The sequence below is a fragment of the Labrus mixtus genome, chromosome 20 (genome assembly GCF_963584025.1).
Source record: "Labrus mixtus chromosome 20, fLabMix1.1, whole genome shotgun sequence".
Lineage (NCBI taxonomy): Eukaryota > Metazoa > Chordata > Actinopteri > Labriformes > Labridae > Labrus > Labrus mixtus.
This window is the reverse complement of record NC_083631.1, coordinates 10,940,605-10,953,973: the sequence shown is the minus strand read 5'-3', so window position 1 is coordinate 10,953,973 and position 13,369 is coordinate 10,940,605. Positions and strand designations below refer to the sequence as shown.

General features: G+C 40.6%; 1 protein-coding gene across 4 annotated transcripts in view; it reads left to right on the top strand.

Annotated features, from left to right (window-relative positions):
* The window catches only part of plppr2a (phospholipid phosphatase related 2a), a 47,617-nt gene extending 35,562 nt beyond the window's left edge, over nucleotides 1–12,055 (top strand). The window contains exons 4-8 of one of the 4 annotated variants that reach the window (XM_061026536.1): nucleotides 6,036–6,156; nucleotides 6,699–6,949; nucleotides 7,751–7,927; nucleotides 8,411–8,538; nucleotides 9,600–12,055. In XM_061026536.1, coding sequence (XP_060882519.1) covers nucleotides 6,036–6,156; nucleotides 6,699–6,949; nucleotides 7,751–7,927; nucleotides 8,411–8,538; nucleotides 9,600–9,663 — 741 coding nt within the window. In that variant the 3' untranslated portion in view covers nucleotides 9,664–12,055. Of the gene's footprint in view, nucleotides 1–6,035; nucleotides 6,157–6,698; nucleotides 6,950–7,750; nucleotides 7,928–8,410; nucleotides 8,555–9,599 lie in introns of all 4 variants that reach the window. The other 3 variants (XM_061026537.1, XM_061026535.1, XM_061026534.1) reach the window with 3 other exon arrangements.
* Nucleotides 12,056–13,369: the final 1,314 nt, after the last annotated feature.

Below are 13,369 nucleotides of genomic sequence, written 5' to 3'. Positions count from 1 at the left end.
GCATTAGGTGTTATGGCTGCATGAGCTGCGCTTCGGCGAAATGAGTGTGGAGTTCTGTGAAAATGAAAGCGCTAGAGCCCTCTTTCTTTAGAAGAGATGTCAGCAAAACACAGAATATCTGAACACAAGAACATAATAATTGGTTGAATAATTGATCATCCGTCATGCCATTTAAAATGAGCATTTACTCCATTAGACTGTTTAGAGCAGAGTTTATTTGTCACAGAGGTTGTCATTGAAACTAAAATCTTGTCATTTATTTGGAAAATAAAAACACAGTCAGTTCCTCCTCCTCCCCTTTCATGTCTGATACCATCAACTGCTACAATAAAAGTTAAAATGTCACGGTCAAGGGTTTAAAGTCACAACCATCATAGGATGCTTAGCAGTAAGCGTAGAAATGTGAAAATCAGCTTCCCTTTATAGTTGTGTGTTCTGTGTCTGTTTGTCTCTAACAAACCTATTTTGACGATAAGTTTGTGCCTAGCCATGGAAATGTTTGCCACAGTATGCCTGTTGTTCTGCACATAAACACCAGAATGTGTTTTACTCAAACGTGCACAGTGTTCATTATCTTTGTGCAGAGCCAGGTTAGCTGTCTGCTCTTATTTCAAGTCTTTCTGCTTATTCAAACTAAACTACCCCCGGTGATGGCTTCATATTTTTTTTTTTTGTGTTGCAAGCAGTGCTTTTCATGGTTGATCAAAGAGCGATGTTAACCGTCTTTACGACTTAATTGAGGCAATTTGGTGACTAGCAGTTAGCATTAGCACATCAACATTTACCAAACATGTTAAGTATATTTTATGTGATGGAATTATGTGCAAACCACAACAGTAGAGTGTTATACTGTAGCTTTTTAATTAGGGCTGGGCACGTTAACGCGTTATTTTTGCGTTAACTCATTAATTAATTATCGCCGCCAATTATTTTATCTTGCATTAACGCAAAAACCTCCAAACCTCCTTGACGACTTTTTTTGTCAACAGCTACTAGCGACAAATCTAGCGACTTTTTCTGGTGTTATTGGAGACTTTTTTGGTGTAAGAAACTGACGTGAAAGCACGTATTGCTCTGCAGTTATTGTCCTCAACGAGCAGCGGGTGCTGCCGTGAGCCCCTCCCCCTTCCAAAAGCTCTCACAGGCTGTCAGTCAGAGAGCAGAGAGGAGACCCACACCACTCTGCGTCCAGACTGCAACGAATGCAATAAGCTTTAGTTTTGTATTTATTTGCTTTGATTACATTGTTTAAGTTGAGAAGTACATTTACAATAAAAGTGCGCTATACACTACTTTTGAATTCATTATTGGATTTTGCGTATAACAATGCGATTAATCGTGATTAATCACAGGAACTCATGTGATTAACGCGATTAAAACTTTTAATCGTTGCCCAGCCAGCCCTACTTTTAACATGTCTATACTAATCCAGTCTCATTGCTTGTACAAGCTGAACAGAGTCTGTTGTTGTTTGCAAAAGTGAGTATTAATACAAGCAATCTATATTTCACTATTTAGCTGATGTGATGCCTATCAGGTTTGGTATAAATACATGCAGGTAGAGAGGATCCAAAAACAGGCAGGAAGAAATATAAAAAAAAAAGAGTCAGTTGCTTTTTCCTTAAAAAATCAAATATAGACTATAACACAAAATGAATGTCGCTCAATTATAACTTATGGGCGTCAGCATGTGTGGTGGTGACTGTGTCTGCAGAGACCATGTTCTCTGCCGGTATTATGATGTTTTGGCTGACTCAGTATGGGTGGGAAGTGGATGTGTGACAGCCAATGACAGCGCACATGTGAGTTTTGGAGTGGATTGGTGATTTAAACAGAGGAATATTGCAAACACTGGCAGAGCGGCAAAGTAAGAAAGAATAAACAGTAACAGTAAGAATAATCATAGTGAGGTGAGGTGAGTCTGCTGCTGGGACAAGGCCTCCTGGGCTTCTAACACACTGACGCTTATATTGTAATATTTATGTCGAGAATGAGCATGTCTTTGACTTTTTCTCAATGATCATATCTTCTTTAACGTTGTGTATCAACGACATTAGAATAAAAGTAGAGTAAGCCAATGTAACATTTTAAATATTTAGCTTCCACCCTCCTCTTGTTTGCGTCTCAAACTTCTTCTCTGTCATCTCGTCAATCCGCTTCATTAACCTCAAAGCTGTGAGTGAAACATTCTTTGTAATCTTTTTTTAATAGCCACACACTCATAAAAATGGGGCCGGTCTGAATGCTGAATGCACTCTAACGTTTGACTAATGACCAGTGACACAAATCGAGATTTGATTACTCACACACACAGAGCATTATCCTCCAGCTTACTTGTGCGGACAAAATTGGCTTCTGCAGTCTTCACTGTTATTTTTTGCACACACACACACACACACACACACACACACACACACACACACACACACACACACACACACACACACACACACACACAGACACACACACGCACACAGCAAATCTTGTGCATGAATTAATGATTTATTCTTACACTTATTTCCCTTGTATCACCTAAATCATTCATGTAGAACGTGTCCGTGTTCACACTCATTTATCAAATGTTGATGCTCATCTGGCTCCTCCTACAAATCATCATATGTCCCGAAACATTTCTGGTCAAACTGCAGCACCTCTGCATTGTCAGAGTGTAGACTTGAGGATTTAGTTTCAAGAACTTATGACCTGTGTGTGAAGTATAGCTGCCTCATCATATTTCACTGTGAGTTTTTGGAGGAGAAGTTGGGGAGGAGTGTTTTCCACTGTAGGGATAATTTAGAATGGTGCATTATTCACATTGATGATATCTGTGCATGAATAATTCATTCCTGCTGTATTAGCTCCAACCCCTTCACAGCTTTACCTTCCAACGTATTTGACTAAATATTGTTTTCTTATACTCCCAGTCTAATCAGACTCTTCTACTTGCATCTTGAAGGGCACAGGTTTGGCTTAAAAGTATGGGGGTAGCAGTAAAGCTGTTAGCTTTTGCAGAGTCAGATGTGGACACGCCTCTTGATTTGCAAAGTTAAGTCGATATGGAATTGCCCAAATCCTGTGTCGTTTCTCATGTCTAGCAGGGAGCGACTGCACTGGTACAAAAAAAAGGTCTAGAGATAAATAAAGCAAAGATGAAAATAACCCTTCATCTCAGTTGTTTTATTACCTCAATAATCTTTTCTATAATAAGAATACGGGCTCAACCGCTAGCTCAGTAGTAATAGACAATAAAGTAGTGTTCAAACGGATTACAAATATCACTGCTATCGTAAAAAAAAAAAATATCTGATGATCTAAAACATACTATTACACATAATCACTATAAATATTCATTTTTAGAATAGTAAATAAATTGAGTATAGTAGTACTATGCTTACTAAAAGGCCAACTGCCTTGATCAGCTTTGCCTGATATTGTTAGAGCCCTTGTCTATGAGTGTGTTATACACATTCTATAACTCTGCAGTCCAGCTGTCCCTGTGGAAACGGCCCCTTCATGCTGCTTTTAATTTGCGCCATATGACTGTCCACTGTGTGAAGTTGCCCCTAACATCTCTGAATCAAGCCACTGATCAAACCACTTCAACCTTTGGATTTCAGAGTTTAGAGGGTTGCCATGGAGCACACAGAGGGGCTGTGTTTCAGAAAGCACTTGGCTGGGCAGGACTTCACAGCACTGCTGCTCTGATAGGCCTCTGCATGCTATTAACTCATGGACCTGCTTGCAGCTGCCCAGAAGCATGAGACTACCTGAAACACGATCATTTTTTATCACTATTTCTCTCTCACTGTCTTTCTCTTCCTCTCTGACTACCTCGGTAGATCTCTCATCCCCACTTGCTTTTTCCTTCTCAGACTGAAGCACTCAGGACAGTTTTGGATAAATGACACAGTTAGCATTAAAGTGAGTGCTGCTACTGTCACAGCAGAGCATGGCGACTGTCAGGATGATTTGAGATTAAGCCTAGCTCTGTCATAGATAGTTATTCAGTCAGGGAGCCAGGTTTTAGTCGGTGCCAGTGTCTTTGAGTGCTGTAGGCTCTCACTCAGATGTGTCTCAGTGCTGCAGTACATTAAGGGATCGTCAGTGCGCAAAGGCACCACTGTTCAGACCCACAGGGAGTGCAGTGAGCTCAATCAAGTGAGCAAAACCTCGCCACAAGCCTGACACGCCTGAACGAAAAGAGAACAATAAAATCACACACTCTGCAACAAAAGCTGCTTCTGTTGATCACAGAAACATCGAGATTATAGCAAGTTTACCTTTCTGACTTACCCTGGCCAGAGAGTCCATGCTCAACAGAGCACAGTGATTAAGGTGTCTGATGAGATCTGTTCTCAGCTCAAGCTCAGAAATGTTTAGTTATGGTCAGTCATGCACCCATTTTATCCTCAACAAGTGTGTCAATGTGTTAGACTGTATCATCCTTAACAAGTGTTACTCCAATGATTGTATTCTTTGTATAATAATGTATACAGTGCAATTGCCCACACGGTATTGTGTGCATGTTTATGTTGGTTTTGCTGTTAGCATTTGCAAAATGCTTTTTTTGAACAACAAAGAAATGGCTTGTGGATGAAATGGAGAACAAATGCAGCTGAAAGTTTGGAGAAAAATGTAGTGAAGAAAATGTAAAGTAAACAGTGCCTACAAATACGTTCAGTATCAGGACAAATATTTTTCAATGTTCTTATGTTCTTGTTAAAGCCTCTCCAGGCTTTGTGTTGATTTTGAAAGAGAAATAAGCCAGCAGTTTCATGAAAACTCACAAAGTGGTTTTCAGTTACAGTATTGTTCTGTAGTCCATACCTCAACAGAAGGTGACTATTTGTTTTATTATAAGCCACTCTAAATACACTTCACCTATCTTTATACTGTGTCACCTGAATCCACCCTTTCTCCTGTAGTAACTAGTATGGCCAGTAGAAGGGCACACCTAACTAAAAATGTAATAATGGTTCAGAATCAGTTGTTGCACAGATGATCTTCACTGTTTTTTATCATCATGTTCAAATCATTCCCTATGTCAGGCTCTCCCAACCTTTGGGTCCTAACCCTGTGTGGTGTCCCATGGAATTCAAATGGGGTCACCTGAAATTTGTATTTAATGATCAGTAAAAATATATATTGTTTATTCAAATATATTGAACACAGGCTGCGGGTCATAGCAAATGTCAAAAGATGAAACATGCAGATTCTCTGTCTGTCATCCATTAAGTAGAAATCTCATCCCAGCCTTTTTTCCTCTGTCCACATTAATATACACGACAAAGCCTAAATGTGGTCTCAAATGAATGTTTACTTGCAACACAGTTGAAAAAGTATTACATGATTGAAAACAAATATGTGTTTTGGATTTCTAGGGTTGCCTGGTGTTTGTGAAGTCACAAGTTGGGTCACAAGCCAAAAAAAACAGTTGGGAACAACTGCTCTACGTTGACTTGTAAAATGTGTGATCTTGTTTTAGATGGCGTTGAGAACTGCCTCTAGAGAATTGGATAATTGTCCTACATTAGTCTAAGTGAAACCTATTTATTCCTACACGCGCTGTACTTTTATCATCTTTTGAAAACTTGAATGGATTTGTGATGTATTTTCGATAAATTTTATTTTAATTACAAGACGAAAAAAACAACAAGTACTCCTGCAGAAACACAGCTTCATTTTCTGGTTTCTGGTTGGCTTTTCTTCCAAAGAATTAGACAGAAAATGTTGGAAGGACACTTGTTAAGCATGAGCTAATGTAACCTTTGATTTACATATCAACTAATTTTACCTTTTGTGACTGCAGTTCCTTTATACGTGTGCAAATTGTTGTGATTATCCAGCATTTTATTTGCAATGTTGTGTCTGACTCTGATCTTTTATCTATACATACAAGTGATGCTTACAGTGGTTAGTGGGAGAAACCAAAATACTAATGGTAGTAGTTATATAGAGTAGCAGATGTTTCAAAATATACATACTTAAAGAATGTTTTTGACTAAACATCATGTTCTGTGTTTTCGGGGTCACAGATTCTTGTGGGAGAGCTGTGTGCGTTCTTCTTCAAGGCAGAGGGAACCCAGGAGAAGACCATCGTCACTGCAGACTGCTGCTACTTCAACCCCCTGCTGAGACGCATAATACGCTTCCTAGGTGAGTATGCTGTTTTGTATTACACAGCCACTCTTCAAAGGCCTGTGAAAGGGAATTTTTTGTCAGGCAGCGAGGGAGACAGAATAACAACCAGTAAAGTAACACAAGGGAGGAGGTTGAAATGAACTATTCCCGCTTCACTTCAGAGGTTTGTTAAGCAGAGCTGTTACGTGTGGCTATTAATTGGATGATAAAAGTGAGATATAAGCTATGTGGTAAGATGTTCAGGATCCGGCAGGAAGTCACTTGTGAATATTTAGTAGTTGATCATTCTGCATGTTGAGCTGAATCAGCTGAGAAGCGGGCCTTTGTTGCAACTTTACACTTCGGCTGATAATTATGTGTTGGAGCTATTCTGGGATGTAAAAACTATATCACCTAAAAGAAACCATCACCTGTTAAATCTCACAGTGCTTTTACAGTTTTTAATATTGCTCTCTGTTAGAAATAAAAATACTTTTTCTTCTTATTCTGATATGTCTTTAACTGTGTTTTCCCTTTATTATCTCTGTTATTTTACTGTCCCTTACATGTGTCTCCAGGTGTCTATGCCTTTGGCCTTTTCACCACTACCATCTTTGCCAATGCCGGCCAGGTGGTAACGGGAAACCAGACACCTCACTTTCTGTCTGCCTGCCGACCAAACTACACAGCACTGGGCTGCCAGTCCACCATGCAGTACATTGCAGAGCGCCGGGCCTGCACAGGAAACCCGCTGGTTGTCATGTCTGCACGTAAATCCTTCCCGTCCAAGGACGCAGCACTCAGTGTCTACAGCGCACTGTATACAGTGGTAGGTTTGAGCATACTGGAAGTTGTCTGACGTCACGTAGTGTTAAAGCAGCAGGTTTGCTTGGCTTCAATCAACCTGTACAGAAAACAACAATTACTCTTTTTTCATATTGGTCACATGTGCAGGAATAGCCAGGAGTCTTGCAGCCGTGAGGTTACCAAGCAACCACGACAGGTGTAGGGGGGTTGGCACTAGTCTGATTTTTTTTTCGAAAACCGTTTTCTTACTTTCTTGCCCAAATGTAAGATCTTGTTACCTTTGCTTATAGCCAAACAATCTGCAATCCGGCTTAAAGTTTTTCATCTTATCTTAGATTACCAGCAAACCAACCTCCTGTACTGTAGCTTGATATCTATGCACAGGAGTTGACCATCAATTTTTAAATCCTGCGACATGGGGGACAAATTGGGGTCTCACAAATAATAATCAAGCCCAACACATTCTCCCTCGAACTTTAATCCAGGCCGAGTCAGTGGTTGAAAATATTCCTACATGTACTTCACAGAAAGTTATGAACTGTCATGGGCATCAGACCTTCAAGTTGTGTTTCAACAGTCCAACTTTTTGTAGGCTGCAGGCACATTTCTGGGTCTTCTGCTTGCACCCATAATAAGTGTGCACCTTCTTTGTTGAGATGATTTTCAGTCTTGGTACCTTTATCCGGCTTTTCAGAGGAGGGAAGTGTTTTCTACTCATAGCACTGTTTTCAATAATGCATACTGTACATGTTTTGGTGTTTTGTGTTGCTTCCCATGTTTGTTGTACCCTACTGTGCGTGCCCTCTTGTGTTCCTCTCCGCAGATGTACGTCACTCTGGTGTTTAAGACGAAAGGCACACGGCTGACCAAGCCCACCATCAGCCTTACCCTGCTCTGTCTGGCCCTGCTGGTAGGTGTGGTCAGAGTGGCTGAGTATCGCAACCACTGGGCCGATGTCCTGGCGGGATTCTTCACCGGGGGGTCCATCGCAGTGTTTTTGGTGAGATGATATAGGATAGAAAGAAATAAGGAATGAAGGCTATACCTCCAAATAAAAAAAAACAAAAAAACCTTTCCATACAGTTGGTTAGAGCTTCCCTTAAAAAGCGGTTTGTCAATCCAAACTCTATTTAGTCCAGAAGGTATTTTTAAAATGTATTTTTTTACACCAAATAGTTTAAACTACAAATAATTGTGCTAATATTGCCAGGCCACACCTTCTGATAAAGTTTTCAGCTCACATGCCTGCAGACATGTTTTTAGATCTAAAGAGGCTAAATTGAAAACACAACCTGCCAAACATTTCAGATACCAGTTTGGACAATTCATTTGGCAAAAACAGTTACAGAAATTCAGGCCTGACTTATGGTTATGGTTGCTAAGCTATCAGTGGCTAACCACCATATGGCAGGTGGGTCGATTCTCCTCATAGCTTTCTTTCTTTCTGCTTACTTCCCACTCCTGTCCTTCTCTGTATCTCCAGGTGACTTGTGTGATCAACAACTTTAAGCAGTTGCAGCCGAGTCCTCTTCCACTTCGACCCCAGCGCCCGGAGTCCATGTTGGGCATGCCAATGGTGACAATGCCCTGTGTGGAGAGTCCACTCGAAAAGTTAAGTGGCCCTCAGGTAAGGGGCGGGGGTGGGTGTGAGGCACGGCTGCACTCACAAAAGAGGGGCTGAGATACACACCCCTTGTCTCTTACCTGAATCCTCATTCTTCCCAAAGAGAAGAAAACCCTCAAACCTGCATGCTCCAAAGTCCCCTGCCCCACCAGTCCTCACCAAAACATCCAAATAAACCCTTAAACTCTCTAATAGATGAGACATTCGAATGTCAATATTAGCTTTGGAAAGAGGGGCTATACTGTATGCCTAGGCTTTAGTGTTTCTTTCTTTTTTGGGGGGGTTTTAAGGAGTTAATTATCTTTTTGAGACAGTGGTGGAAAAGGAAACATGTTACTGGGGTAACCATACTTGGGTTCGGGTGAGGTACCTCCACAGACTTTTTTTAAAATCAGAACTTAGATTACTTAGATTGCAAATCTGAAAAGCAGAACAAAGACACAATATCGGATGTCGCACACGTTTCTTTCAATCTTACCTGAAGCGACTGGAATCTCTTTTTTTCTTATTCACAAGTTGAATCAATTATTAAGGGCGGCGTCCATGGTGTTTTTTGTCTTACATGAATAGTCATTTTTCCTGCTAATGCATATTGCTAAACATAATATGCATCATGGCAGTCAACCTTCAAACTCAGGGTACCTGGCATGCCTTAATGTGGGTTTGTAAGATGCCTATATTTAAAGGGGTAATTCAGATATTTCAATGTTTTTTTTTCACAAGGCACTCATCAATAGTCAGTGTATTACCAGAAGAGGTGAGTCAGCAGTTTGGCTGACACACTTTGGATGTGATGTGCCATTCAGAATTAATATAATGCAATTGGCCCGATTGGAGGGAAGCTATATGACTTGATGAGAAATGAATAATGTAACATTTAAGATATTGTCTAAGGGGTGCAGCAGTGTAGCACTAGTCCTCATCCAAGTAAATATTGTCTGTGTCCTCTGTGGTCTGTCACTGTCACTAACCCTCACCTGACTGCCTCTTTTCCTCTGTCTCCCACCTTTCCTCTCAATCTGCTCCCTTGTCCCTCACTCCCCTCCAGCACCCTGCACTCTCCTCCACCGCCCCACCTTACAACGCCTATCAACCATTCTAACCAATTTTAAATCTCTGTTCTGCCTGCCATTGCCCCTTTTCACCACCCCCATCATCTGTAGCCTTATTTCTGTTTTTTGCTCTTTGCATCTGTTTATTCTTCTCTTTCCAAAACCCTCATCCCCCGTGCATTGCTCTTGATTATTCTTTTCTTCACTTTTTTTTCTCTACCTCGCCTTCTCTCTGCCCCGTCCTCTCTCTTTCTCACTCCTCTCTTTCCCCTGCAGACTCCGCGGAGATCTTCGTTCACCGAGATCACATGACCATCAGCCCTATCGGTTCCCCACCACCCCCGATGTCATCATACCGTCTCGCTCAATTTCCAGCGAAGTTTAGACCAGCCGGAGCAGCACTCGCCTCACTGTGCGGCCCATCCGGCCGGGCGGTACGCAACTCTGCATCGCTCCTATTCCACGCAGGTCTAGACTTCCCCTAACAAACAAACACACCCCTCCCTGTTGCCCTCTAAACCCCCGGGGAACCGATAGGCAAACTCTTCAAAGACTTTCTGTTTCCGAGACACTCAGCAAAGAGCTGAGCATTTGGTACAGAGTCAGGTACATCTATATCTTTTGGTTTTTGTAAATTATAACTAAAGACTTTGCTGTTCCTTTTTTTGGTATAAACTCAATCATGGGAACAATGACCACTGAGAATGTCCTACTTTTTTTTTTTTTTTTACAACGCTGGAATTAAGTTTTCTTTTTTCTGAAGAAGGCAAGTGTGGAAAACTAAAAAAATGACAATGAACTTCCTGTTAGACTCCAAGCGCACAGCTTTGATATTAGGAGTGTGCCAGGATGGACCAAAAAAAAGGTCCAGCTTGAGGATCCCTGTACTGCCGAGATTTATCTGTAGAAACCTCCTTTTAGCAAGCCATATGCACAAACACACGAACATGCACAAACACACAAACATGTTTATACACATCTGGAGTATTTTCTTAGTCTTACATTTATAACCTGGGGACTTTCGTTACCCTAACCATAACTTTTTCTGGCCATAACCTAACCCTAATCCTATTCTTAAACTAAGCAGCCCCTCAACCTGACCCTTAATTTAATGACCCCAATAGTTAGCTTGCCAACTGCGGACACAACCATTGTCCCCATTTGTTCAGATGCAATCCCCAATAAACCTGTTCATAAGTTTTTATTTCCGTCCCTGAAAGTGACTGTAGCCATAGAACACATCCTCACACACTAACCAGCACACACACACACACACACACACACACACACACACACACCCTGGAATCTGAGTAGCAGTTCCCGAGTCAGCTCCACATGAAGTTTACTCGGATCAAATAATTCATCTCGGATCTCTCGGCGGACACCCCAGACAAAAGCAAACAGGATAAAAGTACTGACATCTTCAATTTGCTTTCTTCTTCTTTTTTTCTCTTTCAGGTGGTTGTTGCCAAAAAAAAACAAACTGATGTGAAATACAAACAGATTTGATAAGACAAAGCCAAGCTTCAAACTGCAGGTGGCACAACAGTGAGCCAAATCATCACCTGCATCGCAAATATTTGTTTTTTTTTTGTGTTCTTTTGAGATGAGAAGCTGTCATGCAAATCATTTCTGTGATGCCAACAGGCTATTTATTTGTTTTGTTTTGATATTTCTTTCAAATTTAGATATTAAAAACCGTGAACTGGATCTTCTCTCAGAATCTTAGGAAGATTTGCTAAAGGCCGCCTGAGTTGTGTAATTATTGTGATTATTCTTTTTTTCCCACATTTTATCAATAGATTTATTTATTCAAATGTACATACAAGTATGGTTGCCATAAGCGCTCAGTGTGGCGTGACAGTTTTGCTAACTTTGATTTGCACACTCCCGTAAATTCACAGTTTGTATTCTCCCGTCTCCTCATCTTTTTACACTCTCTAATTAGCTCTCGTCTCTGTGGCATTGGTGCCTCGCCTTTTATACCATCACTGTGCTGTGAAATGTTTCCCTCTGCTGGACGATACACACACACATCCACGCACACAGAGAAACATGCACACAAAAATAAAGACAGTTTTTTAAAGAGCACATGCCATTTAAACATTTTAAAAGCACATGCAAACACATCTTTATCCCCTGACCTTGTTGTTAAAACCTGTTTGTATGCTATTGTACATAATTTTCTTTTTTATTCAGCTTGTGATGTTTACACCTTGTATTTATTATGATGAACAGTGTTTATGACGGTGCTGAATCACTCCAAAACACTGGACCTGTCCGGGAATAAAAACAGAAGGCTCATTCTTTGAGTCAAACTTCATGTCTGCTGGACCACGGTTAGAGTTATTTACTCGTAGTTTCTCTCTGACATGCTGTGTGTTCGTTGGATTATAAACGTAAAGTCAATTCTGTTTGGAACTCACAAATAAGCATAAAATATGGATTTGAATCACTTCTTTCCTCCTTTGTTGTCGCATACATTCACGCTCACACAGCCGGCTGAGGTACCAACGAAGCTGGTTCAAGGTAAGCTAACAAAAACAACATGATCGAGCAGGGACTTATATGTTAGGTAACGTCTGAGCAGCAAAATAGCTGGGGACCGGACATTGACCTGCATTCCTCATGATGCTGCGGCTAACTTGAAAACTGAACTTGACTGAACTAACTTGAAAATTGAAAACGAAACCAAAATAAAATAAAATAAATTACATCATCAATGCAGTTTTCCCACCTTTTTTTCCAATAAGCAACAATCTTTTTGTCCAAAGAAACTTTACAATATAAAGAAACATACGAAGAAGGAACCTCTTTTTTTCTTTTTCTTTTTGTACTACACGGTTCCCGGCTAACTTGTAGCATAAAGCTACTTGTTAGATGCATTCTGGATGATCTGTTTACTGGTGACCAGTGTTAAATCCAGCCCTTCACACCTGGTGATAAAATGTGACTCAATTCTGAACTCTATATGCAAATTAGGACAGAGAAACAATATTTTTACTTAGTCAATGAAAATTCACCTAATGCCCTGTTGACATTGTAAGGAATCATCACTGTCCCTTATGAGAATTGAATGGGGGTTCTTGATTTGCCTTGTTATATACAAGGTTGTTATTACAGTACATTTGCATATGCAGGGAACGACATAAAATATTGAACACATTTTTTTTTCTAATGACACAGTATATACGTATTAAACTAATGAAGAATGCTGAATGAATCAGTTATCTCAGGCCTGATTGCTCCCCTGGATATTGTGGGTGGGCCCTCGGTATGGCCCCGGACACAGTAGTCTTCAAACTGCCAGACGAGTGTTTACAAATGGGTCCCAGGCCAGCTCATGTTTTAAGACTGTCCACTTGTGATTGGACCAAACGTAAAAGCCCAGTGTAATCAAAAAGCACAGTGGAGTTGTGTTACTGGTCACCTGATACATATTTACTCCTGTGTAAGCGCTGCTGCTTTTTTTTTACCATCTGCCAGAAAAAAAAACTGTAGAACATGAATGTCTCTAGGACAGCTGCCAAATGCTCCGCAGTGTTGGCGCCCTGTTAGCTGACTTTGGTTGACCTGCTTATTCATAGTTTCCTTCTATTGAGGTTAGCATTGAAATGGAACATAACATCAATCATAAATTCACCAAAACAAACACATGTTACACTGATAACTATTTTAGCCCCCAGTCGCCTGAGACATAAGTTGATCCAGCAGTCATTTAAAATAATAATATGTGGAGCTTTGTGCTGTCTTACACAAGTAGTCC